General features: G+C 39.1%; 1 protein-coding gene and 1 non-coding gene across 3 annotated transcripts; both read right to left on the bottom strand.

Moving 5' to 3' along the window:
* Window positions 1–15630: 15630 nt before the first annotated feature.
* On the bottom strand, window positions 15631–23307 carry LOC122030204 (NAC domain-containing protein 18-like). 2 transcript variants are annotated; one of them, XM_042589378.1, is made up of 6 exons: window positions 23178–23307; window positions 22058–22227; window positions 20171–20421; window positions 19896–20069; window positions 17646–17985; window positions 15631–16116 (listed from the first exon to the last, which is right to left on the bottom strand). In XM_042589378.1, exons 1-6 carry the CDS (start codon window positions 23192–23194, stop codon window positions 15839–15841), a joined length of 1230 nt encoding a protein of 409 aa, XP_042445312.1. In that variant the 5' UTR covers window positions 23195–23307; the 3' UTR covers window positions 15631–15838. The 2 variants fall into 2 exon arrangements, with proteins under 2 accessions (XP_042445312.1, XP_042445313.1); XM_042589379.1 differs by having other exon boundaries at window positions 15631–16095.
* Window positions 23308–23838: 531 nt separating this feature from the next.
* TRNAK-CUU lies at window positions 23839–23911 on the bottom strand. The gene has a single exon. It is a non-coding gene; the product is annotated as a tRNA-Lys (tRNA).
* Window positions 23912–25246: the final 1335 nt, after the last annotated feature.

The following is a 25246-nucleotide window of genomic DNA, read 5'->3' as shown; positions in this document are numbered from 1 at the left end:
TGTTGCTACCTAGATTGCATCAGGTGATGACCTATAGATCCTTCCACCGAGGTCCTTAAGGCAAGAGCTTTTGATGGACATGTTGAAGGGTTAGGAATCAGATGTATGGCAGCAGATATAGCAGCTTAGTCTTTTAGTATAAGTGGGAGATTGTTAGAGTGTATACTAAAAGCCTAGCTTTTGGTATAAACATTTATCTAGAAATAAGAATCACATTGGTCAAATGTCTACATTTATGATAAATGTAGTTGCTCAATTAATTTATATTGTAGATAACATGGTGTGTGGTGTCACACACAGAAGATCATGTTATCGGTTCCTTATAAATTATAAACAGTAGCTCACGACTAAGATGGAAAGGAACAAACCATTGGAAGGTCGTAGTGTAATTAGGTGTTAGTTTATCTTAACTATATAATTACACTAGTACACTTAGAGTGTATTGAGTAGGACCATTTGAGGTCGTTTCTTTTATACCGACTTTATAAAGGAACAAAGACCTCGGTTATTATGGAAGTGTGTGCTCTTAATCCTAATATAATAACAAGTACATATATTTGATATTTATTTCTTTAATTTATCAATGGGTGAGATTTAGTTCGATGAATCAATAAGCCCGATAAGTTGGGAAATGATATCACTTATAGTGTGTGTTGTTGATTATAGAAGGAAACTGTGTCCTAGTGATACTAGGTTGATAATGTCCTCAAGAGGAGCTCATAAGGATTGTCATGTTAAACCCTGCAGGTGGACATAGTCCGACATGATAATAAGGTTGAGTGGTACTACTCTTGGACTAAGAAATTAATTAAATGAGTTGTCAGTAACTCACTTAATTAGTGGACATTCGATATCTTAAACACAGGGAGACTAACACACTCATAATAAGAAGGAGCCCAAAAATGTAATTTGGGATTGGTGCGGTAGTTCAATGATAGTTCTCTAGTGGAATGAATTATCATTGATAAAATTAAGTTGTGTGTTCGGGGCGAACATGGGATGCTTAATTTTATCGGGAGACCAAAACCAATTCCTCCTCTCGGTCCCTATCGTAGCCTCTTATTTATAGAGTACTATACCCACATATACCCACCTTCTATACCCACCTAAAGGGGGCCGGCCAAGCTAGCTTGGGAACCAAGCTAGGGCCGGCCTAAGCTTTAAGGTGGCTGGCCCTAGCTTGAACCCAAGCTAGTAGGGCCGCCATAATTAATTAAAAGAAAATTTAATTTTAATGTTTATTATTATGTGGAAGATTTAATTTAAAAGAGAATTAAAATTAAAATATCTCTCTTGTAAAAATTTACAAAGATTAAAGAAAGAAATTAGATCTCTTTCCTTATTTATAGATTGGAGAGATGTTTTATTTTCTCTTTAAAATTATTCACATGTTAATAAAATTAAAATTATAGATATTTCCTTTTATTAACCATGAAGAGATTTTAAAGAGAAATTTTATTTTTAAAATTTCCGGAAACAAATAAGGAAAGTTTTAATTGTTGATCAAACTTGCTTCCAATTTCTTTGGCCGACCATCATTGTTTAATTGGGGAAATATTATTTTATTTTTCTCAATTAAATCATGTCAAGGAAATTAAGGAAAATTTATTGTAATTAAATTTCCTAATTTACCTAGGCCAAGGAATATAAAAGAAGGGGTGAGGGTGCCTTCACAAGACACAACATCTATTATTCCTCTCCCTCTTTTGTTCCTTGGTGTGGCCGGCCATCATCTCCTTCTCTTCCTCTTGTGGTGGCCGAACCTCTCCCTCTCCCTTGGCGTTCTTGTGGTGGCCGGATACTCCTCGGAGAAGAAGAAGAAGAAGGAGAAAGCTAGCATCTCTTGGAGCTTGGTTAGTATTTTGGTTTTCTCCTTTGGTAAAGCTTTTCTTTTGTGGCCGAACCTTGCTTGGAGGAGAAGAAGGTGGTTGGTGGTTTCTCATCTTGGAAGATCGTTGCCCACACAACGTCCGAGGTTAGAAGAGGAATACGGTAGAAGATCAAGAGGTTTTTCTACAAGGTATAACTAGTAATTTCTATTTCCGCATCATGCTAGTTATTTATGGAAATAATACCAAATACAAGAGGCTTACGTTCTAGTATTTCAAATATGTTTTCAAGTTGTGTTCTTTTGTTTTCTTTCTTTTCCTTGTGATTTGATTGTTCTCTTTGGTTAACCTAAAGTTATTTTAGGAAATTAAATATTAGCTTTCTATTAAAGGTTTTGTCTAGTCGGTGGTGGTTGCTCCCATATCCAAGAAGGCCATGTGCCTCGCCACGTCAGTACTGGGAACCTTTTATGGAAATTAATATTTAATGGAATTAATAACTTAAGGAGACTTGGGTCGAACGTGTTAAGTTCCGCAGGAGATCCAAGTCAAAACCTAAAAGAACAAATAGATTAAGTTTTGGATCAAACGTGTTAAGTTCCGCAGGCGATCCAAAATCTAATTTAAAAGAACACATGGTAGCTAGGAAAAGGTTCAGACCTTTGTACAAAATTTTTGTATAGTGGAACCTCTAGGTTTTCCGAGTAGCAACCATCACTTCTAGTATTGGAGATGGTTGAGTTTGATATCATTCTTGGTATGGATTGGCTATCAGTATATCATGCTACTGTTGATTGCCAGACGAGGGTGGTCACCTTCCGGCCTCCGAACCAACCCTCGTGGAGTTTCACTGGCATTAGAGACGACGGCATCTCGATTATTTCGGCGATTCGGTAGCAGGCTCTGGTGTCATGGTTTTGTTGTCGTTGATCGATCGAGGCGGTAGTAGTTCGCACTCTCAAGCGTTCTGTTGTGCGGAATACCGATGTATTTCGAGGAGTGCAGTTTGCCTCCTAGAAGGCCGGTGGAGTTCGCTATTGGTGATTCGGGAACGCCGACGCATCGAAAGCTCCGTATCGTATGGCACCAAAAGAGTTGAACGAGTTGAAGGTTTAACTCCGGAGCTTTTGGAAGGGGATTTATTCGCCCTAGTGTTTCACCATGGGGTTCTCGATTCTATTTGTCAAGAAGAAAGACGGCACCATGAGATTATGTATTGACTACGGATAACTGAATTAGTGACCGTCGAAATAAATATCCATTACCACGGATTGAGGATTTGTTTGATCAGCTCAGAGGTACTTCAATGTATTGATCTGCGATCCGGATATCATCAGTTGAGAGTCAGAGATTCTGATATCCAGAAGACAGCTTTCCGTACCAGATACGGTCATTATGAGTTTTTGGTAATGCCATTTGGGCTTACCAATGCTCCAGCGGTGTTTATGGACTTGATGAACCGCATCTTTCTGGAGTATCTGGATCAGTTTGTTATCGTTTTCATTGATGACATATTGGTCTACTCTCGTTCCGAGGAGGAGCATGCACAGCATCTTCGCACAGTCTTAGAGATTCTTCGACGACATCAGCTGTACGCGAAGTTCAGCAAGTGTGCATTCTGGCTATCCTCAGTTGGGTTTCTGGGACACGTGGTTTCTAGCAGAGGTATTTCAGTTGATCCTCAGAAGATCGAGGCTGTCACCGGTTGGGAGCAGCCGAAGTCAGTTCAGGAGATCCGCAGTTTTCTGGGTTTGGCCGGATATTACCGACGTTTTGTCGAGGGCTTCTCGCGTATTGCTATGCCACTGACACGTCTTACCCGGAAAGGCGTGAAGTTCATATGGTCCGAGGATTGCGAGACCAGCTTCCAGGAGCTGAAGCGGAGATTAGTGTCGGCTCCAGTTTTGGTTTTACCTTCTGGAGAGGATGGATTTGTACTTTACACCGACGCATCTCTTCAGGGTTTGGGCGCTGTTCTGATGCAGCACGGCAGAGTAGTCTCTTATGCTTCTCGTCAGCTGAAGGAGCATGAGAAGAACTATCCAGTTCATGACTTGGAGTTAGCTGCCATCATCTTTGCTCTGAAGCTTTGGCGTCATCATTTATACGGTATCACATTTGAGATTCTCACTGATCATAAGAGTCTCAAATACATTTTCACTCAGAAGGAGCTTAATCTCCGACAGAGGAGATGGATGGAGTTCCTGAAGGACTACGATTGTACCATTAGCTACCACCCTGGGAAAGCTAATGTGGTTGCAGATGCACTCAGCAGGAAGTCCAGAGGGACTTTGGCTAGTCACCGGACTTCAGTCACGGACTTGATTCAGGCTTTCTCAGAGTTAGATCTTGAGGAGCAGGGACCGACAGAGCAGGGTATTCTGGTTACCATGGTTGCTCAGTCGTCGATCAGGACGAGGATCCGAGAGGCACAGGCTAGTGATCAGCATTTGCAGTTTATTAGCAGTCAGATAGCTTCCGGGAAGCATACCGAGTTTACACGAGACGAGGAGGGTATTATATTCTTCCGAGGCAGATTATGCGTACCTCAGTCTCATTCGGTCTTACAGGAGCTACTTCAGGAGGCACATCGTTCTCGATTTGCGATCCATCCAGGCGGGACCCGTATGTATCGAGACTTGAGACGTTCCTATTGGTGGAACGGTATGAAGAAAGACATCGCGGATTTCGTAGCTAGATGTCTTGTCTGTCAGCAGGTGAAGGCTGAACACCAGAGACCTGCAGGATTACTTCAGCGGATTCCTATTCCTGAGTGGAAGTGGGATCACATTACCATGGACTTTGTGGTGGGTTTGCCGAGGACACGACGAGGCCACGACGCGATTTGGGTAATCGTTGATCGATTAACCAAATCAGCGCACTTCTTAGCGATTCGGAGGACTGATTCCCTGGATCGATTGGCAGATCTGTATTGCCGAGAGATTATCAGACTACATGGTGTTCCATTGAGTATCATTTCGGATAGAGATCACGTTTCTGGCAGAGTCTGCAGCAGGCCTTGGGCACACAGCTCCGTTTCAGTACAGCTTTCCATCCACAGACAGATGGGCAGTCAGAGCGGACCATTCAGACTTTAGAGGACCTGCTGAGGTCATGTGTTATGGATTTCGGAGGCAGTTGGGAGGACCATTTGCCATTGGTAGAGTTTGCCTACAACAACAGCTTCCATTCGGCTATCCAGATGGCACCGTTTGAAGCGTTGTATGGTAGACCTTGTCGGACACCCGTCCTTTGGGATGAGGTTGGAGAGGCCCAGTTGTTGGGACCTCATAGAGTTCAGCAGGATGCAGAGTTGGTTCGTACTATCAGACGGAGGATGTCAGAAGCGCAGGACCGCCAGAAGAGTTATGCTGATCGGAGACGCAGACCACTAGAGTTCTCTGTGGGCGACCATGTATTTCTGCGAGTTTCACCCACGAAAGGGGTGAAGAGATTCGGCCTCAGAGGTAAGCTAGCTCCGCGGTACATTGGCCCTTTCGAGATCTTGGAGAGGATCGGAGCGGTAGCTTATCGGCTGGCACTACCACCGTCCCTGTCAGGCGTACACGATGTATTTCACGTATCGATGCTGAGGAGATACGTGCCTGATCCGACACATGTGCTGGCAGATATTCCAGTTCCAGTTCAGCCTGACATTACGTATGAGGAGGTTCCGGTACGGATTCTCGACCGGAAGGAGCGTCAGTTGCGGAACAAGACTATCCGGCTGGTTAAAGTCGGATGGCAGCATCATTCGGACGAGGAGGCTACTTGGGAGCTCGAGGACACTATCCGAGCTCGATATCCCCATCTTTTCACTTGAGGTATGTGATTTATTTACCGTTCAGCATTTATATTCTATATCTGTTGTTAGTACTTGCTGATGGTAGATAACGAAATTTGGGGACCAAATTTTTATAAGTGGGGGAGAATGTAAAATACCGGAAATAGGCGAATATGAATAAGGGAATTTTCCGGAATTTTTGGACATTTTTCGGGAATTTTTCGGAGCTCGTACGGACGAGTTAACGGGGATAACAACGGGGCCCAGAAAAGTCTGTTTGGGTTACCCCATTTAAGTGAGGAAAAGTTGATTTTTACTTTTCTTTTTAAATTCCTTTTCTTTTAATTCTTTTTCCTTTATTCCTCACTTCCTCGCCGAAACCCCCCTGCCCTCATCCGCTCATCTCCTCTTCTCTGCCGCCGCGCCCACTCTCTGCCCTAACCGTCGGCCGGCGGTTCCACCTCTCCGAGAGCACAAAACGCCGGCCACTTCTTCTCCCTTTCCTCCTCTCCTCTGCCGGAGCCCTAGCACCGCCGCCCGACCGCCTGCCCGAGCCAAACTCCTCTTCTCTGCTTGCCCTAGCCACCCGACGCCGAGCCACTGCCGTCGGCGATGCACAGAGCAGCGCCGGTCATCTTCCTCCTTTCTCCCAAGTCCGACTTCTCTGTGCCCTTCTTCCTCTCTGCCGCGTCTCGGCACAGCGCCGATCGCCTCTCCCTCCGCCCGGAGCAGCGCTGCCGCCGGCCTTCCTCAGCCCTAGAGCTTTCCCTCCGATCGTCGAGCAGAGCTTCTGCCCTAGCCGAGCCCTGCTAAAGTTGTGCCCTTGCACTGCCGGCAGCCGGCCACTTTGCCCTAGATTGCCGGAATTCAGAAGATAGGTAAGGAAATTTAGGTATTTTTGGTTGGAGGCTCAGATTTACAGAGTATTGGGTGCTGCCCTAATTGATATTATAGGGTATTTAATTGTTGTTGTGGATTTTATTTTGATCCTGGTAGTGTGGAGGATTTTTCAGCAGCAAGCAACCTTTCACCGCAGTCATTTGGATTGTGAACTGAGGTAAGGTTTAGGGTTTTACTTTAATCATGTTGTTGCTGATTGATAGATAGGATTAGGTAGTTTGGAATTGATCTAATGGTGGATTGGGGATTAGGTAACTAACCCTAATTTATCGTTAGACTTTATTTAGAGAAGTTGATGATTATTATTTAGGGTTTTGCCCTAAATGGTTTTAAGGGTTTATTTAGCAATTCATTCAAATTTTAGCTAAATAAAAATGTATTTATTGGATACAGGACTTTGACGCGAGACGAGTATCTCGATGTCGGATTTGGACATTCCTATTGGAGGTGGGTACTTTTGACTTATGTCATTTGATATGCTTAGTAATTAAATTAACATGTTGCATTAATTTTGTTTCTTATCTGTTTCGGTTAATCACTACCCAAATCTTACATGCTTGATTGATTGATTGGTTTTGCATCTCAGGTATATTTTACCTGTTTATACATGCTTATAGGGGTAGTGATATGCCATGCTTGACCATGTTCAGGACCTAGGTTTTTATACCTTCTGTGTACCTTTGATTCGATATGATTCGTTGACCTAGGGTGCACTTTTCTATATATATGGATTAGGTCAGGATGTTTATATGGTTATTGCCATGCATCATTTGCATGATTGCATGCTGTGCGATAGTCCGCTCCATTATTGTTGAGCACATCGCCAGTTACATGGATCTGCACACACCACCACTCATGGGTTAGTGGTCGATTTAAGAAGAGTGTGCAGGGGCTCTGTTAGGCACCGTTGGTCCGCTCATGGGTAGTGTGACACAACGTGTTATCCGGCAGGGATTCCTCCCCGTCTTTGAGTACCGGGAGTTGAGAGCATTGCGCTCCCCCATCTATGATTTGGGGTAGGAGGATAGGTGTACTCCAACAGCATCCCGTCCACTCGGTCACTCATCAGGAGTAGTGACGACAGAGTGCACGGTTGTCACAGCCCTACCCACTCGGCCTCACTTTTGTATGAGATGATCGACTGACGTTAGGGGTGACCAGGACGCATCATTGGCATCATATGCATGATGCATTTATTGCTTGTGTTTGTGTTTGCTGCATTTATATGCTGCATATTGTTTGGATACCTATGTTTGACATGCATACAGGATTCCTTATCCCTCGGACTGTTTGACCTTATACTCAGGACCTGGTTAGTACAGTATTCTCCTGTTTATTTCAGATGCATTCTTATCTTTCTTATCAGGAGACTATACGCATGATTAGTGCTAGGTGTTGTTTCTTTACTTTGCATATCAACTGTACCTGCTGAGTGTTGGACTCACCCCGCCTCCATTGTTGTTATTTTCAGGTTGATGCTGTCAGGAGGGAGTTCCAGTCGCTAGTCCCCACTGCACGTAGTGCTACTCCGCTGCTGGTTTTTCTGAGTTGTTTCATTTTAGCTTTTCGCTATCAGACTTTATTTTAGTTTTATTTTGGACTTACATATGGATATTGTATGGAATCTTTCCGTTGGATGAACTTTTCGTATGATTTGGATTTACTCTACTACATGCCTGCCTGAACGGCAGAAGAGGTAAGAAAAATCGGATTTGGGCTTTACGAGTGTAGTTGAGTAGGGTGGATTTCGAGTCAGAGTATTATTACTGCGTGGTTGTGTCAGCCAGAGGCTGAATATATATATAAACTGCGTGGTGATTGATTTTATTTATTGTTATGATTTCAGCCGCCTGTGGCTGAGTATTTAGTGCTTGTAGAAATTTTTGATTGTCCGTCGTACAGGGGAGATGCTGCCGAAATTTTCTCGGACAGGGACTCTTCTGGGGGCGTGACAGGCCGAGAGTTTGGTCTTGGGACTGAGAGGAATGGGCCATTGTCCGAACGGACGGAATCAAAAAAGGCAAAGAAAGGTAAAAAGAAGATGGCAACGAAACAGTACTTCGAGGGTGAAAACTTGGGAAAGAAATGCAAAGAAAACGCTAGAACCAAAGAGAGAAAGAAGAAGAACCTTACAACGAAGAGGAGGATCGAGGGAAGAGCACCGGAGATCGCCGGAAACAGAAGCGCAAGATCGCCGGGAGTCTGGAACGCAAGAGGAAGCGGTGAGCACGCGACAGCAGAAGTAAGGCGAAGGGAAGAAGAGAAGCCTTTATAGGGTAAAGCCCGAGCGGCCTCCACCGTTGGATCCAGGTCACGAGAATCGGAGCACACATCGCGTCGTTCATTTCGAACCGCCTCGATCTCATCAAAACACCACGCCGCCGCCGTACAATGACGGCAGCACCGCCACGTGGCATTCAGCCATTGGAACGCATTTAATGAGCGCGTGCTAGACCTTAATGATGGAGATTGGTGGAAAATTCGAAGAGATGCTGAGGAAGGTTGGCGTTGACTGGCGTTTTAGCTGCCCTCTTGTTTTCGAGCGGACGGTAGTTCCAGGACGCCGCTCGGCTCAACTGATGGTCCAGTCAGTCGGACTAATCGCCTCCTTCGACTAGACTTGAAGGGGAGGCAAGTGATCCGGCGGTAAGAACAAGGGACCCCCGTTCCGGGAAGTCAACGTCACGTGGAAGTCAAAAGGTCAAATGGCCGATCGGACAAGGGTGGACCGACCGGCCGACCGGGTTCTAAACGGAAGCAAAGGCACCCGGCAGGGAGTCAGGGTTCCGACGCTCATGTTGAACAGGGTCGTACGGTCGAGCGGGTGGCCTGCTCGGCCGGAGGCATAAGGTAGCAATACTGCAAACAGTCTCCACAGAGCACACTACCGGGAATCTCCTAAGTGGACCAGCATATATGACCGGCCGGACACAAGGGGACTGCCGAACGGCCGGACACTCGGCAGGGAGTAAGAAGAGACAAAAGGACAAGGAAATATCTTCTGACAGCGGGTATGGCCAACGAGCAGGCCATACGCAGGATCTTATGACAGAGGGTTCCGCTGTCCCATCAGAGACGTGCTCGGACTGTAGCAGTATGGTGTCAGGTAAGCTTTTCTGACAAGCCCATATTGAGGTATGGGCTGAGGACACGTATTCGCCTCGGTATGTGTGCGTGAGCCCCTTCCCAGCTCTATATAAAGGGCCTCACACTTCACCGGAGGTAGGCGTTCTTTGATATTCGAAGCCACCTCTTTGTTGTCCACTTGCCTGACTTGAGCGTCGGAGGGTCGTCGCTGGGAATCCCTTCCCGGCCCGATTTTCTTGCAGGTTCGCCGGAGGTCCGCACGACCGGTCAAAGATCTATATCAGCAGTTTGGAGAGCACCACATGCCCAACGTCCGTTGATTCATTGTTCGGACAGGATCAGTAACCATTTGATTTTCTTTTAGTATCATATCATTTTTCTATTATTTGTCCTTGCAATGTTCTCTCTATAGATACCATCATTTTGTTATCTTAGAGTTTCCAAGCATCTAATATATAATCACATTGAGTAAACTAGAAACAACAACACTTTCATCATCAGATAACTTCATGTTCATAGTATCTAGGTCAATTTAAATAAAATACAATATTCAAATATATCAATGATTATTATGTCACCAGTGTGGTAAGAAGATGAGTCCATTATAATGTTTCAAAATTCTGATAAAAACATATAAGTTAAATAAATAAAGTTTATAATTATAAATAAAAATCTAATTATAATTTTTTAAAAGGAAAATTTATCATTTTCAAGTTTTTCCATATCCTCTAAAATTTCTTTAATATTGAGTGATTTCAAACTTAGGCGAAGCCAATCTTACAAATAAGATTTTCTACAACCTCAAGAGTCAATGAATTCCTAAAACAATCAAATATCCGACCACTAGTACTAAAAGCGGGTTCCGAAGCAATTGTTGATATCGGAACAGCTAATACATCACAAACAATAGGAGTAAGTAGAGAAAATCTGTGACAATTTTGCTTCCACCATCCCAAAATGTCAAAAGTATCAGAATACTTTTCAACTATTTCATTAAGATAATTGTCTAATTCTGACATATTACCATCACCAAAAATTTGTGCCTTTTGTTTCTTATACTTAGCTACGATTGATTGAGTTTTCAAATCACTCATATTTGTTGAAGTATTATCATTGTCAAATGATTCTAAAATAGATGGAACTATTGAAGTGTAACGCCCGAAATTTCTTAAAATAATTATTAGAAATATCCTAGTATTTTTATGGAATTTTAGGATATTTTTATAGAATTTTTAGAATAGCGGAAGTAGCAAAAAAATAAATAGAAAACGAAAATAGCCTACGCGGGAATTGAACCCGAGACCTATTGGGTCCAACGACTTATAGCGGACTCTAGTAACCAAGTGAACCCAGCAGGGTCGTGCTGAAAGAAAAGGGAGACAATTAAATTTATATTAGAGTTGGGCTGAGGTACCCACTTAATATAAATAGGAAATTAAAAGAGGAGTTATTAGATTTTATTCGTGACCTTCCTCCTCCTCACCCTAACCTCACGCCGCCCCCTCCCTCTCCTCCTCCTTCTCTCGGCGCACCAAGCAAGGGCTAGGGTTCCGTCCCCTAGGCTACCAGGAACACCTTCCGGCGACGACTCCGACACGAGGGCGTTCCTCTCCGTGAGAAGAGCACGTAGACGCGAGAGAATCGTCGAGAAGATCGTCTCCACCGGAAAACTAGCGACTAGATTCGTAAGAAAACTAGCGCAAGAGGTAAGAAACCCCTCACCTGCAGTATAAGTAGCTTTCGTATGAATTTCTTGCTTCAGTTTAGTAGTATGTAGACTTTCGGCACAAAGGATGCGAATTAGCGCATACCAAGTGTTCGATTAAATTATTACCACAGTTAAAATGCAACTTAAGCATTTTACTGGTTTAGATAAATGCAATAGAAGCATTTTACAGCTTATTAGTCTTGCTACAGCTATTATGGGACTAGACGTCCAATGGGTGGGCTCCCACAGTCGCCTCTAGGTTCAAACAACCTAGTTCTAGGTTTAGATAACCTAGTAAAAGCAAGACAAGAAATATTAGCTATGTTCAGTATTTTACTTTTAGCAGTGGCACTGTACTGGATTAGATATCCTTTGGGTTGGGCTCCCATAGTCGTCCCTAGGTTTAGATAACCTAGTAACCCTGCTAAATTCGGGACTTGCAAACCCGGGTCTAGTTAGGGATGCGCATATAGCAAGTACAGTTGCCGGGCCCAAACAACAACATGATTATTATTTTAATCTACTTATGAATATAGTTTTCAAAACTTCACAACATAGTTATGTGAATTCAGTACTGCTTTAGCACCAGTTTAGTATTAGCTTAGCTCTGTTTCTATATCAGTTTAGTTTTCTATTGATACAACATGATAGTTTATGACTAGCATTTATTGCCATGATCAGCTTCTTAGTTCTATGTTTTGTTTGTCATGCCATGCTTTAGCATATTCAGTGCATATTTCAAATAGCATGTTTTCAAAGCATAAGTCGTATCGTATGCATGTTTTGTGAGGTAGATGGTTTCTTACTAAGCGAAAGCTTACAGATACTTTTCCGTATACTGCAGATAAAGGTAAAGGAAAGATGGACTAGCGGAGGCTGGAGGTCAATGCGAGGAAGATGTGTGTGGATGGAACCTGGAATAAAGACCTTGGAAGAATTAGAATGTTTAAGAACTTAGTGCTTCTTATTATGTTACTCTTGCCTATTTAGTTATCTAAATGCATGAAATTATAGAAAATCTGCTTAGCTTGTTAGTAACCATGTTTAGAATATTAGTCGTTTGCTAACAAAATGTTTTCTAGTTATTTTAGAACTTGTGTATGTGAGTTGGCACGAAACAGTGCTGAAATCAGAGTTTACTGTGAAATCAGAAACCCCAATCGATCAGTGGATCAATTGGGGGCCCTCAATCGATCGGTGGATCGATTGGGGGCCCTCAGTCGCATTCTGTCGTGAACAGTAAGCTTCTGGATCGATCAGCCGATCGATCCAGTCGCGTTCTGTCACGAACAGAGAGTTTGGGGATCGATCGTTTGATCGATTGCCCAGTCTGGATCGATCAGCCAGTCTGGATCGATCAGCCGATCTATCCAGAATATTAACCCGAGCACAGTAGCCATCGGAATCGATCCGTGAATCGATCCGAACGTCCCAATCGATCAGCCAATCGATTGGAACGCCTATTTCGATTGGAAGTACCTAAGTTCAGTCCTTAATCATATGTGAAGGTTAGATCCTCTCTTTTGAGTATAGGTACAACCTTTAAAAAGGTACCTTTCAGCATAAGATTAGATTTAGTAGCAATTGACATGAGTTTAGCAAAATTTTAATTTAGATCACGTTTCCGCACCTTAAAAGCATAGCCTAGCACAGCATATTGTGATGGTCCGTCCTTACAGCCTGGTTAGTAGAAGGCGGGTCGTTACATGAAGCATTACATTGAGACTCCATTTTTTCCTTATAATTCTTGTACAAAGCAAATAAAGTGTCCTTTATTATTTTTCCTACTCTTGCACCCTTCTCATCTCCATATAATTCAATCAATATGAATTCTACAAACTCCAATTTATATCTCGGATCAAGTACCATCACAATATAAAATAACTTATTCATTTTATCGGGATCTCCCCAATACTTGTCAAATTTTTTTTTCATTCTAATTCCAATCAAATACACATCAATATCATCAGTTTCTTACCACTCCTTCAAGCTAGCATGGATATAACTAATTTCGTGTGCAAAAGTATTGGATGCGACATATAAAAATCCTAATTCTCTTAATATTAGCTCATAAAAAACTTGCAGTAGAGATACAAAAAATCTAACATTATTCCAATTTGCACTTGTTGGCTTCCCATCAAAAGTCTTCAATTCTCTTTTAGGTTTTTCATCTGATTCAAGTATCATCTCTTCATTCTCATTCAAAACAATATGGTATTCTGTATATTGAAAATCTAATTTGAAACATGGATCGGATCTTGTTCATCAAACCTATCAAAAGCTCTTTCAAATTTTTGAGTTGTATTCAACATCAAGAAAGTTGAGTTCCATCTGGTTGGTACATCTAAACATAATGAGTTCTTACTTTCAATTTTTTCAATCTCTACACATTCTTTGAACTTGCTTAATCTAGAGGGGGATTGCTTAGTATATTTGATTGCATTACTGACCTATCTCATATGAACATATTCTCCCTTCAAAATAGTGGAATCCCAATTAGTCATCTTTTTTCTTAAACTATTGATAGCAACATTATTTGAACTTGCATTATCAATTGTAATAGTGAAAATTTTGTTAATTCCCCAACCCCTCGAGCAATATTCAATGGCTAAACTAATAGCCTTGCCTTTATGACTTTTAATTGGACAAAATTTGATAATTCTTTTCTACAAATTCTAATTTTTATCAATAAAATGAGCTGTTAGACACATATAGTTGATTTTCTGAATCGATGTTCATGTATCAGTGGTTAAATAAGCTCTGTGTTCTGAGTCCTGCAACAATTTTTTTAATTTTTCCCTTTCAATTGTATATAATTTAACATAATCACGTGCAACCGTCTATCTTGAAGGAATTCAAAACTTTGGACATACCATAGCCATAAATGTTTTAAATCCTTCTCTCTCTACAAATTTGAAAGAGAGTTCATCCATTATGATTATTCTAGCTAATGCTTTTTTTTTTCAGATGCATCTTGATTAAATTTCTAAGTTAGACACATCTCACCCTCTTTTAAACTTTGTTGTAAACTTAACTGTACTTGAGTTGTCTCAATAACATTAGTGTATTTTTTAATGAGGAAATATGAGATCTCAAGCTTATTGCCTCATTCCTATATGGATCACAAATCACAATATTTGAATTTGGCTTTCATATCTAATGCATCATTAGTAAACTTTATGAAATGATCTCATACTTCACTTCTTGGTTTCATTGCTTTTCTCTTGGTTACCTTTCCTTTAAAATCTATAGTAGTTTTTGTTCCCACTGAAGGGCCAATTTCATATTCTGATCTCAAACAACTATTATTAACATCCATATTTGATAAATCTCCTTGCATTAATATCAAACAAATACTAATCACAGATCACAAACACTGTTCAAAATTACAAGGTGTGATAACACTATTTAAAATATAATTAACTAAACTAAAAGACAAATATGAAACTTAACTATAACTAGGCATGATAATATTTATCAGGATATCTAGATACTGTTGCCTACTTGAGTTTAATAAGAAATGCATATGTCAGTACAAGATCAATGCAAAAATTACTAACTAAAGTTGTCAAGATGTGGCTGGGAATGAAAAAGAAAAGGGAAGAATTAAAACTAATATTTTGTGTATTTTGAAAAACAAGAAGAAAAAATAAGAAGCCAAAATCCGGAACGAAAGCCCTTAAAATGTAGTAACTATCTAATTAATAGAACACAAACTAACTGTTCCTTGATAAATTTCCTACAAATACCTCCAATTTTTCCACAAAGGCAGTCCTAGCACGAGGACAAGGGGACTCCCCTTGGGAGCAATAAGCTTGCTCAACGAGCAGGGAAGGTCAGATTCGACGGAGATGCTGAGTCGCAGCCTCACAGGTGCTCAACAATAGAAGGACCGACACAGAGATGCGAAGACATGACGAAAGGAGAGAGGGTTGAGCAAGGCGGACCAACGAAGTCACAACCTCGCAAGTGATCAACGACGAGAGTCAGAGGGGATCGAGCGATGGGTTGGGACAGGGATACGCGAGCGACGAGCGAATGAAATGAGGAGATTTAGGGATTTAGGGTTTAAAACTTTAAAACACTAGCCAAGCAACCCACGTTGAAGATACATCGTTACCCCGAGTTTTAAATCCGGTTCAAGTTAAAATTCAATTTTTTCAATTTAACCGAATAGATAATTTTTAAACTGGACCCAAACTAAGAAAATCAAAATAATCGATTTATTTAACTGAATTAATCAAAATTCTGAAATAACCAAACCAAATTTTAAAAATTGATCGATTTGGTCGATTTAACCAAAATTTTACTCACCCCTATACAGAACTAAAAAAAAATATAATGATGAAACAAATATTCACAAAATTTACAAACTGTAGTGTGTATCCTTATCCTTAGTAAGCAAATGAACTATTTCTACCATTACACTTGTAGGTCATCGCAATATCTATATTTGACAAATTACAAGAATATTGTCCCTTGTACTGCTTAATTGATCTATAGAGTCAATCACATCAAACAGAGGCAAGATCAAAATGATGCAAAGCAGAAGTATCTTTTCCCTATCTTCGTGATCTTCCTAACTGAATTCGAGCCACCTCCATTTGAAATATGAATGCCCTTTGAAGTCCTGCGACTATGTGAGGTATCAGCAGTTTGATCGTCCTCTTTGCCACTATATTTGCTAGATGTAGAAGCATTGACATTTTGTTGTTGGTCACTTGGTGAGGGTAATGGCTGGTTTGAAGTCAATTCATTTCTATCCAGACAATTGGATGGACTGTTCTCTTCAATAACAAGATCACCAACTGTCAATACAAAATAAAAGCTTAAATCTGTATATGTCAGGCTTAGCATACATAAAGATAGATCTAGGTGGATAAAATGTAAACTTAGGTTCCAACATATGAAAAAAAAAAGATGAAAACCATAACTTGAGATGTAGGTAACAAAGGTATGGAGTTGAGATGTAGAATGTAGATCTACTTCTGACAACCATCTAATATATAGGGAGAATAAATTTTAAATCCTATTTTAAATTGCTGAACTGTCTAAATCAATTGAACTTTTGTAATTTATTATATTTTTATACAGAGAAATTTGAGATTGTTTAAATTTTTTTGGTCTATAAAAGGAGAGTCTATGAAAAGGATTAGAATCCCTTGTATTTTATCATCTTTCAATTAATAATATTTTCCTTCGGCATTCTCTGTTACCTTGCCATTGTACAACAACCTCTAATTCACGGAGTTATTGTTTCCCTGCACCAAATCCCTCCACAAGTAATTTTCCCCAGGCACCCCTCACCTGTGTTGCTCACAAACTCGCTCTCCATCTTCTTTCTTGTCTTGCTACACCACCAAGCCTAAAAGGGTACCAATGTCGGGCACAAACCTTGGTCACCTCCACCAAAACCCACCTCTATTGATTAGAATTCTTTGTATTGATCTTTTAGTTAATAATATTTTTTACTTATTCAAGTTTTTTTTCCTGTAAATTTTCATGTAGGATTAGGAATCCTAAAAGTTCACATGAAGTTGATTGCTAAGACTTCAAATATGTTTGATCCCATATAATAGTAATTGGTACTTAAGCATACATCCGACATGACACTTACAGCTCAAATGATAAACATGTAACAATGTAAATCATGATCCTAGTAAAAATAAAACTAATAATTATTTGAATAAAGAACTCATACAAAGTCCATCAAACCAATAATGATGCAACATAAAATATTGTGAAATCATGTTTAATATCCAGTAGGAAGTGAACAAGAATAGAACTGTTCAATGAAAAAAATACGATGCGATCATGATAAGTTTTGCTGAATAAGCACCTGAAAACAAAGTGCTAATGCTAACCTAAAAGTGAACATGAAAGCTGGGATTAGCTTTTCTATTGAAGCATATGTGAACAAGGTTATACAGAAATTTGCTATCAGTAAACATGAAATGTAGAAAAACTGATCCTTAGGATGCCATAACATCCTATTAATAAAGTTGAAATGTAGAAAAACTGATCCTTAGGATGCCATAACATCCTATTAATAAAGTTGAAATGTAGAAAAACTGATCCTTAGGATTACTAAAGATGAAATGTAGCAAAACTGATCTTTAGGATGTGATATCAACTAAAAGTTGTCAGAAATAAATGATAAAGGTTGACAGGGGCTGAAACAATAGTTGGTATTGCTAGATTATATATATCTCAAAGAAGATATACAAGCAAATATAAGCAAGTTCCTTGCAGATTACAGGACCAATACCAAGACCCATGAATGCCATGGATTTTCTCTTAAAAATAATAGATAATTAACCACATAAAATTGATATACCTGGTGGAGATGGCTCGATGAACATCCGATGGGATCTGACTGGTACAGAAATATCAAAGCCATATTTTGTGTGTTCTGTTTGTTTTCCTAATCCATGATCATTCTCAATATCTATTAAAAATGCAACAGGATCGAAGAATTCATCAGAATTTTCTGACATAATGCTGGAATCATCTGAACTAGCATGTGTGTCTGAACTATAGAAATCATTCAGTTCCAAGAATTCTCCATTTGAAAAATCACAAATATCAAGCATATTTTCAGAAAAAATCACGGATGCAAGTTCATTAGGCCTTCTTCTAGACGGTGCTGATTCCCCTTGATCTTTATCAGCGACAGTCTGCATCAGGACAAATGGAAGAAAGTAAGTATTCACATCAAGTTAAAAATAAATCTCTCACAATTTTGTAATAATGTCTTCCGTTTTGTGGCAAGCTTGGATCATGGTATGCTAGCACAACATACAGGCAGGCATCACCATTAAGATTGAATAACTAGTTATCTTCATTAAAATACAGGAACAAAGCTACTGGTGGTGGATATTAGGATCCAACACACTAAGCTGCTTAACCAGCCCATCAAGCCTGGAAGAGCAAGAAAAGGAAACCATTAATTATACTAAAAAAATCTACATTTGTACTAAATGTTTAAAACCAGATCAAGCCCAAATGCATAAAATCCTTTCTGATTCCAACTGCCATCAGGCAATTCATACACCATATTTGTCTTTTCCTTCTCCTGTCTTATTGAATAATCTCTCTTAGAGGCCGATCTATGTCAGTATTTGACATCTTCAGACACAATTTATGATGTGGTAAGCATACAATGGGTGAAGAGACAATCTGGATGTGGAATATTTCTTGTCCAAGTTGTTTCTCTCACTTGTTCAATCTAACATCTCTAAATCTCATTTTTCTCAGTCCTGACCTACATATGATATTTGTAATGTTTTTTATGATTCATCCTTCTTTCTAAACATAAGAAGTCTATCTTGAGATTCAAAAAGCTGGACACAGTAGTCCTTCATGTAAGTGCACTGATCGTACGCTAAAGTGGTGATTGCACTGATCCTTCCCTGTCATCTTGTGTGTTAAGATATTAAATAAAGACATAGGCAAGGATCAATTGTAATTGTCATTGTTATTGTATAGACCGGACTCAGTAACAATGACCTGGTCTATACAATAACAATGACAAGTCCTTGCGAAGTTGCGAGGTTAGGTCTATGCAACAAAAATGATTGTATCCTTGAACATATAACGATCTATCAAAGTTACAATTATTATTCTTAGCTTTGATACCCATACTCATGGGTTGCCCCTTCCCCTACCTATGTTGACACAACACAACATGAGATTAATATTTATCTTTAGATTTTTAAGATTAATTGTGTCTCCATACTTGTACCCTAAATTAAACCATTTTTTGAGTTCCCATGTCTTCATTTTTGTAAATTCATATGCACAATTAACTAGACTATTTGACATGGGTATGAATACTAGTAACATAAATTCTTGGATAGTAAAATTTAAAATTATCTTTATTGAAAACGCCAAAACCTTGTTAATCATGTTGATTTGGTTAACTACAAATCTATTGGCCCTCCATGAAGTTGAATATGTTCATCATTTTAATATCATAATGTATCTTCTTTCATTTTATCATTTATTAAAGCAATTATATTATTCCTGGATGGTATTACTTTTTTCAAATTATATTATCTAGTAATCATGCACAACTTAGTACTGTCATCTAGTACACTATTTTTTTTGTGTTGTTTAGTAACTCGCAATTGTATAGTTGGTTGTGCAGTTTTATAGAACTTATATTTTAGCCTAAGGAGGATTGATAATTACGCAAGACAAAATAGAAGCTCTCTTCAATTTAATCATTGTTTCTTTATTTTCTCAATATCTTCTAGTTGAATAACAAATCTAAAATATTTAAAATTCTTATTTGTAAGAATTCTCTCTCCCTTCATCTTTAATTATTTGCTTGCTTCTTCAACAAAAACATTAGGCTTATACAATCAAGGTACAAAACACTTTTAAAAATTGTTTGGATTAGATAGACAAAGTAAGAAAACTAATTGAATTAGAGTTTCCAAACTATGATCAGACCCCTAGGTCTGAGAGAAAAGGAATTGTTACCGAGTGTCATTTAGAAAGGAAATCAATGAAAACTAACAAGGCACTTACAGCTCTGTTACTAAGAAAGAAAGCATAACTAGGGGAATGTAATCAACCCTACCTGAGAATTGTGGGGCAAATCCTCGAAGTCAATTCTCTCTCTTCTTGTTCTAAAAGGTGATATGTAGTCTACATCCTCACCAACTAACTTATCTGCATATGCAGAATACTTTTCTTTGCAGTCAATTGCACATTTAGCACTTTGACGGAAGACTCTATACAAGGAACTATGATCCTGAAAAATATAATTTGGAATGATAAATTCTAAAATATTAATGAGGTTATTCAGATTAAATTTTTAGGAAAAGGGTGGTATGGGTATGACTTCTTGAGTACCTTTGAGCAATTATGCACGTTCAATGAATTTGATTCTACATGATATTCATGCATCACCCACCCAGTTCTTTCTCCAATGGGTGATTTACCTTTATAAAATTCCAATGTTCTTTTCCAACTAAAATTGCATCCGCTTGTGAATATCCTGCAATCACCTGTTTGCCTCCAATATCCAGATCTAGTTGCCTTTGATTCACAGTTCCCTTTGGGAGATATTCTGCCTCCTGGATTGTACAAGAACCATATGTTTTCTGCATATCATATCAACCATACAATTCTTTAGTCCAGTTAAATATCTAGAGAGGACAAAGTAAAGGAAAGCAGAGGGAAATTTAGATACAGAAGATGCTTGTTGTTCAGGCATAACCTTGACTCAGAAAATAACAATATATGGTTCTTTGGTAAATTCAACAACTCACTTTTAAATTTCAATTGATGTAACAATTTGACTTCAAGGATGCCTTTTCTAACAAATACCAAAAACATTTTTATTATACTTTAGTATGTACGCTTTGAGAAATTTTGTAAACTTGGATCCACAAACTGCCACTTGGTCTCTCTCTAATCTCTATTGGTATGAAAATTGATGAACCACATTAAAAAACCCAGTAAAGTCAATTTCTGATTAAGTCATGATAATTTTGCTTTCTTATCATTCCTTTCAAACTTATAAATTCTTGCCACGTGATCTTTCTGGATAAATTTCCATTGCACTAGCAAAATCATCTATGGAAGATGAATGCATTGCCCGAGAAACACCAACTTAGGATGCAGTCTCAAGCAAGTAAACCCCAACTACATCATTCTTCTTAGATGAGTGATCGAGCAAGGGGAAAAAATATTGTTTTATTAGATAAAGACAAATGATATTTGATACCTAAAACCTCTTAAGAACAATAATTAGGAATCATCTAAACAAGCTAATATATGCCACCTACTTATTTTGCCCAACTTTGAACTAAAAGTTGAGTCATTATTTTTCAAGTTTTACGACATGGACAACTAACATAAGTTTGCATTGCCTAAAAAGCAATCCTCAAGTTCCTTGGCAGTTGGTCATTTTTTTATTCCCAAATATTCATAGCTGAGAAAACTGTGAATTTTAAAAGCTAGTCTAATATTTCTAACATTGGTTATATGGGGCAAAAAAGTTATCTTATTAACCCAAACACACTAATTCCCATGACCTCCAAGATATCATCCAAGTCACTAACTCTTGCATGATATTTAGATTTGAAGGAAAAATTAAATGCTATGTGGGAATCTGAAATTGAAAACAAAGAAGACAAACCATTTCATAAGACAAATTTTACAAATTTAAGGAAAATTCGTATGGTTACTGAATATTTTTCTTTAGTTTAGATCATAGAGGAGCTTGACATCTGATGTGAACAAGATTTACTAACCACAGTCTACATAATCATTGTATAGACGATAATTTGGAGCATTCCTAAGTCACCGCAACCAGCGATCATCTACGACTATTTTAATTGATAGTTGAAACAAGTAACTCATCTCATATAAAACACAGAGAACAAGCAATCGATAGCCCCAATTGACAAGAAAATAACCACGTGCAACAGCATTAGATAACAAATATTAGATCTAATATATTCTTTATAACGTTAGAGTTTTGCAGAAGAATATATATTTGGTAACCTAAAATCTCCACACCAAGTAGTTATAGAAGGCTATATAAATATACATATTCTAATTATTAAACAACCAAATTTATAACCATGAAATAAGAGCCATTGAGAGTCTTAATTTCTAGTGCAAGAAAGACTGGCTTTTTGCAGACCAAAATTTATAATTTGATACCTTGACTGTAAAAGCAACTATGACAATGATATAAAATAGGTAGCTCAGGGATAATCCAAAGCTAACCAGGAAAATTCCATGGTTCATCATTGAATGGATTAACATCAGCGATGACATTTTCCAGAGTGGGATCTCCAGCTCGCCTTCCTAGCAAGAATCGTATGACTTCTTCGTCCATTGAATTGATGTTAGTGCCCACCAGAACAGAGCCGGGCACTAAAGGACCCAAGTTAGCTCTGATTCAGCAAAGGTAAGATCGAGTAAGGCTATATGTAGAATGAAATAAATCCTTTGCTCAAGGAAACAAATAAGTGCAATGGAAAAATATTTCAGGACGCTGATTGACTGACAAGCAAATGATCTACAGATAACACAATAATGAACGTCGATGACAACACATAAATATCAACGTCTAGTCTTCTCCTACTTGCCAGGCATAACAGAGTATCAGTAGAGACCAAAACAGAGGAATCAAGAGAACGCCATCAATACTTGTTTGCGAAATCTGGGCAGTAATTGAAGAAGAAAGCTAAATATTTGGGTTAAGTTTGTTCGCCTTTATGCTTTTTCTAAAGAAAAAGTAAATGACGGAGTTGGCATGATCCACTGTACAAAATTCATTCAAAAACAAAGAGCGATACAGAATCACAGAACCACAACGCACCCATCCTCGCACCCACAACCCCACAGAAACACCCACACACGGACGCGCGCGCGCAGATATGCTTGTTGGGGGGAAAAACATAATCTGTTGAAAATACGATGAACGAGCCGCTTCGTTCAGCGATGTCTGGAGCATGAAAAAAAACTCCAACATATTTTTTTTTGGAAAATTGCGCCCAAACCACAAATATCAACACTTCCCTATTAATTTCGATTCCGAACCAAGATCCACAATTAAACAAAGCTCACAAAACCAGCTGCAGGATTCTGTGGAATTGCTTCATTCTCATGAACCTCTACGAACGATTCGGTAAACCACGCTGTCGACCCAAAAACTACCAAAATCCCAAATTCCTAATGAGTGACAAAGGATTTTTTCGAAATAAGAGCGAATAAATTCCCGTCAAGGTGACACGACGGTAAAGAAAAGACATATTTTTTCCACCAAGGCAATAGGATAGCTGAAAGAGGGGAAGAAGACATTGAAAGATGAGCAGAACCGCAAGGAATCACGAAATCTAACCTGGCAGAGCCCCGCATCGCTCGATCCAAATTCCAATCGACGAAACGAACGAAAAGGGAGAAGGCGCAGGGGGGATATTTATAGGCGGAGGGTGAGAGGTGATGAACTACTACTACTACTAACCCCAAGGTTAATTAAATCTCACTCAGGTTGCAGTAGTCCCTTGTCATCGACGTGGCGTGCGGCTTTTGCCCTTCAAAAATGGTGACGTCGCCAGAGGTACGTTGCCGTTATTTGTGTCACGGAAACTTAACGCCGTTATAGAGGCCGTCCATCAGGTTAATTTGTTTGAGGTTTTATTTTCTGATTTATCTCCCCCAAATCATTTTTTTTATTTAAGCAACATTTTTTTTCTCTCTCAGTAAAAGAATAACTAAAAAAAGCTTTAAAAACCTTTCGACCATTTATTATTTACAAAATCAATTATACGTAAAAATATTTTATACATTCATTAAATACAAATATCCTTTGTGAAAATCTAGAATATTTCATTTATCTCGACAATAATAATTTCTTCCAAAAGCAAATAATCTCAGTCCGGCTAAATTGTATTATTTATTTATTTAAAGGGCGAAAATACAGCTTGTAAGAATTAAGATCGTTTTCGCAGAAAACCGTGGGCGGCGTCAAAACCATGGGAAAGCTTGAGAAAAACGCTACACGCCCACCGTGGGGCTCGAACCCACGACCACAAGGTTAAGAGCCTTGCGCTCTACCAACTGAGCTAGACGGGCTTATATCATACGGAATCTTTTAACTAAATTTATTCATTACTGTCCCAGTTCCACGCCTTCACTCTACGCTTCCAGTGGCCAGACTGCGACGTCATATGACAATTTTAGCCTCGTAAGTCAATAAACTTCTGGTGGTCCCGTCTCGAGCAAGTGGGGCCTCCGCCTCCCTGGGCGGTGGAATCGGCATGGGCCTTGCCCACTGTGTCGGACACAAAGTCAAAAGTTCGCTTTTAAACCATTAAAAAAAAAATGCTTGCTAGTTTGCTTGATTTTGATATTTGGAATCAACAAGCCATTATATTTATACCTCTACGATAAATTTGGATTCTTTCTAATTTTACAGCATTTTGATATAATAAGACGTGGCCGTTGCTTCGCCACTGAACAGGGCTACAAGACCATGCATTTGACTTTGACTAAATCAAATCATATAATACTAATATTTTACCAATTCATACTTTATCGATCGTATTTCCACACGAGTGCGTCACGCATGGCAGTAGAACAGAGTATATATACTTCTTTTATGATAACAAACATATTGCTTACCATATAAGAAACCAACAGAGTGGGTTACTATTCTCACTTGTTCGGTGACTGATTTCTTAATCTCTCACGTGTTTGCTGGATTAGTTCTCTATCGACCTTGTTTTTCTTTCATTTTTTTTCACTTTGAGTTGGTCGCATCCTCATAAATTTCCAGTCTCATTCTTGTCATCATTTGATTAATTATTGAACTAATCTTCTGATAATGCCCGCGGTGAGGGCGTGGTCAAAATACATGCCATTTGTTTATTTGTTTATGAACAGCGGTGATGAATTTGATTGACAATGAAATCGATGGGACTTGTTGAAATGGAAGGGAGAGATATACATGCATGCACTTTGCAGTCCGTTGTACTTTCTTGCCTCATCAATCAGCTGTTTTCCAGTCAAATGCTCGGATCAATTCAAGTGTAGAGATCTCTATCTAGCTAATTACAGTATTTACTTGCAACTTGACAGTCATTTATCAATTTAATTTAATACAGTTGGACAAACTGGAGATGTGCTTCAAGGTTGGAGACAGTTTGTTGATTTGTCACTAAGCAAAAATAAGTTCATGGAGATCGATTAAATGGGCGTTAAGGTAAAGTACCACGAAGTTTCCCGTCAGAATAATTATAATGCTTTAATTGCACTGAGACACGTTTCTTGTTTGAATAGCAGAAGTAGAAATTGCAGTACTTGTGGGGTCAAACACACTGTTCTATAACAATGGAAATTCTCGTACGTCTGCAAAAAAAAAAAAACAGAGAGGGTCGAATTGCATGTAAAGGAATGAAAGGATACAAA

The sequence above is a fragment of the Zingiber officinale genome, chromosome 10B, assembly GCF_018446385.1.
Source record: "Zingiber officinale cultivar Zhangliang chromosome 10B, Zo_v1.1, whole genome shotgun sequence".
Classification (NCBI taxonomy): domain Eukaryota; kingdom Viridiplantae; phylum Streptophyta; class Magnoliopsida; order Zingiberales; family Zingiberaceae; genus Zingiber; species Zingiber officinale.
This window is presented reverse-complemented; position numbering and strand designations above follow the sequence as displayed.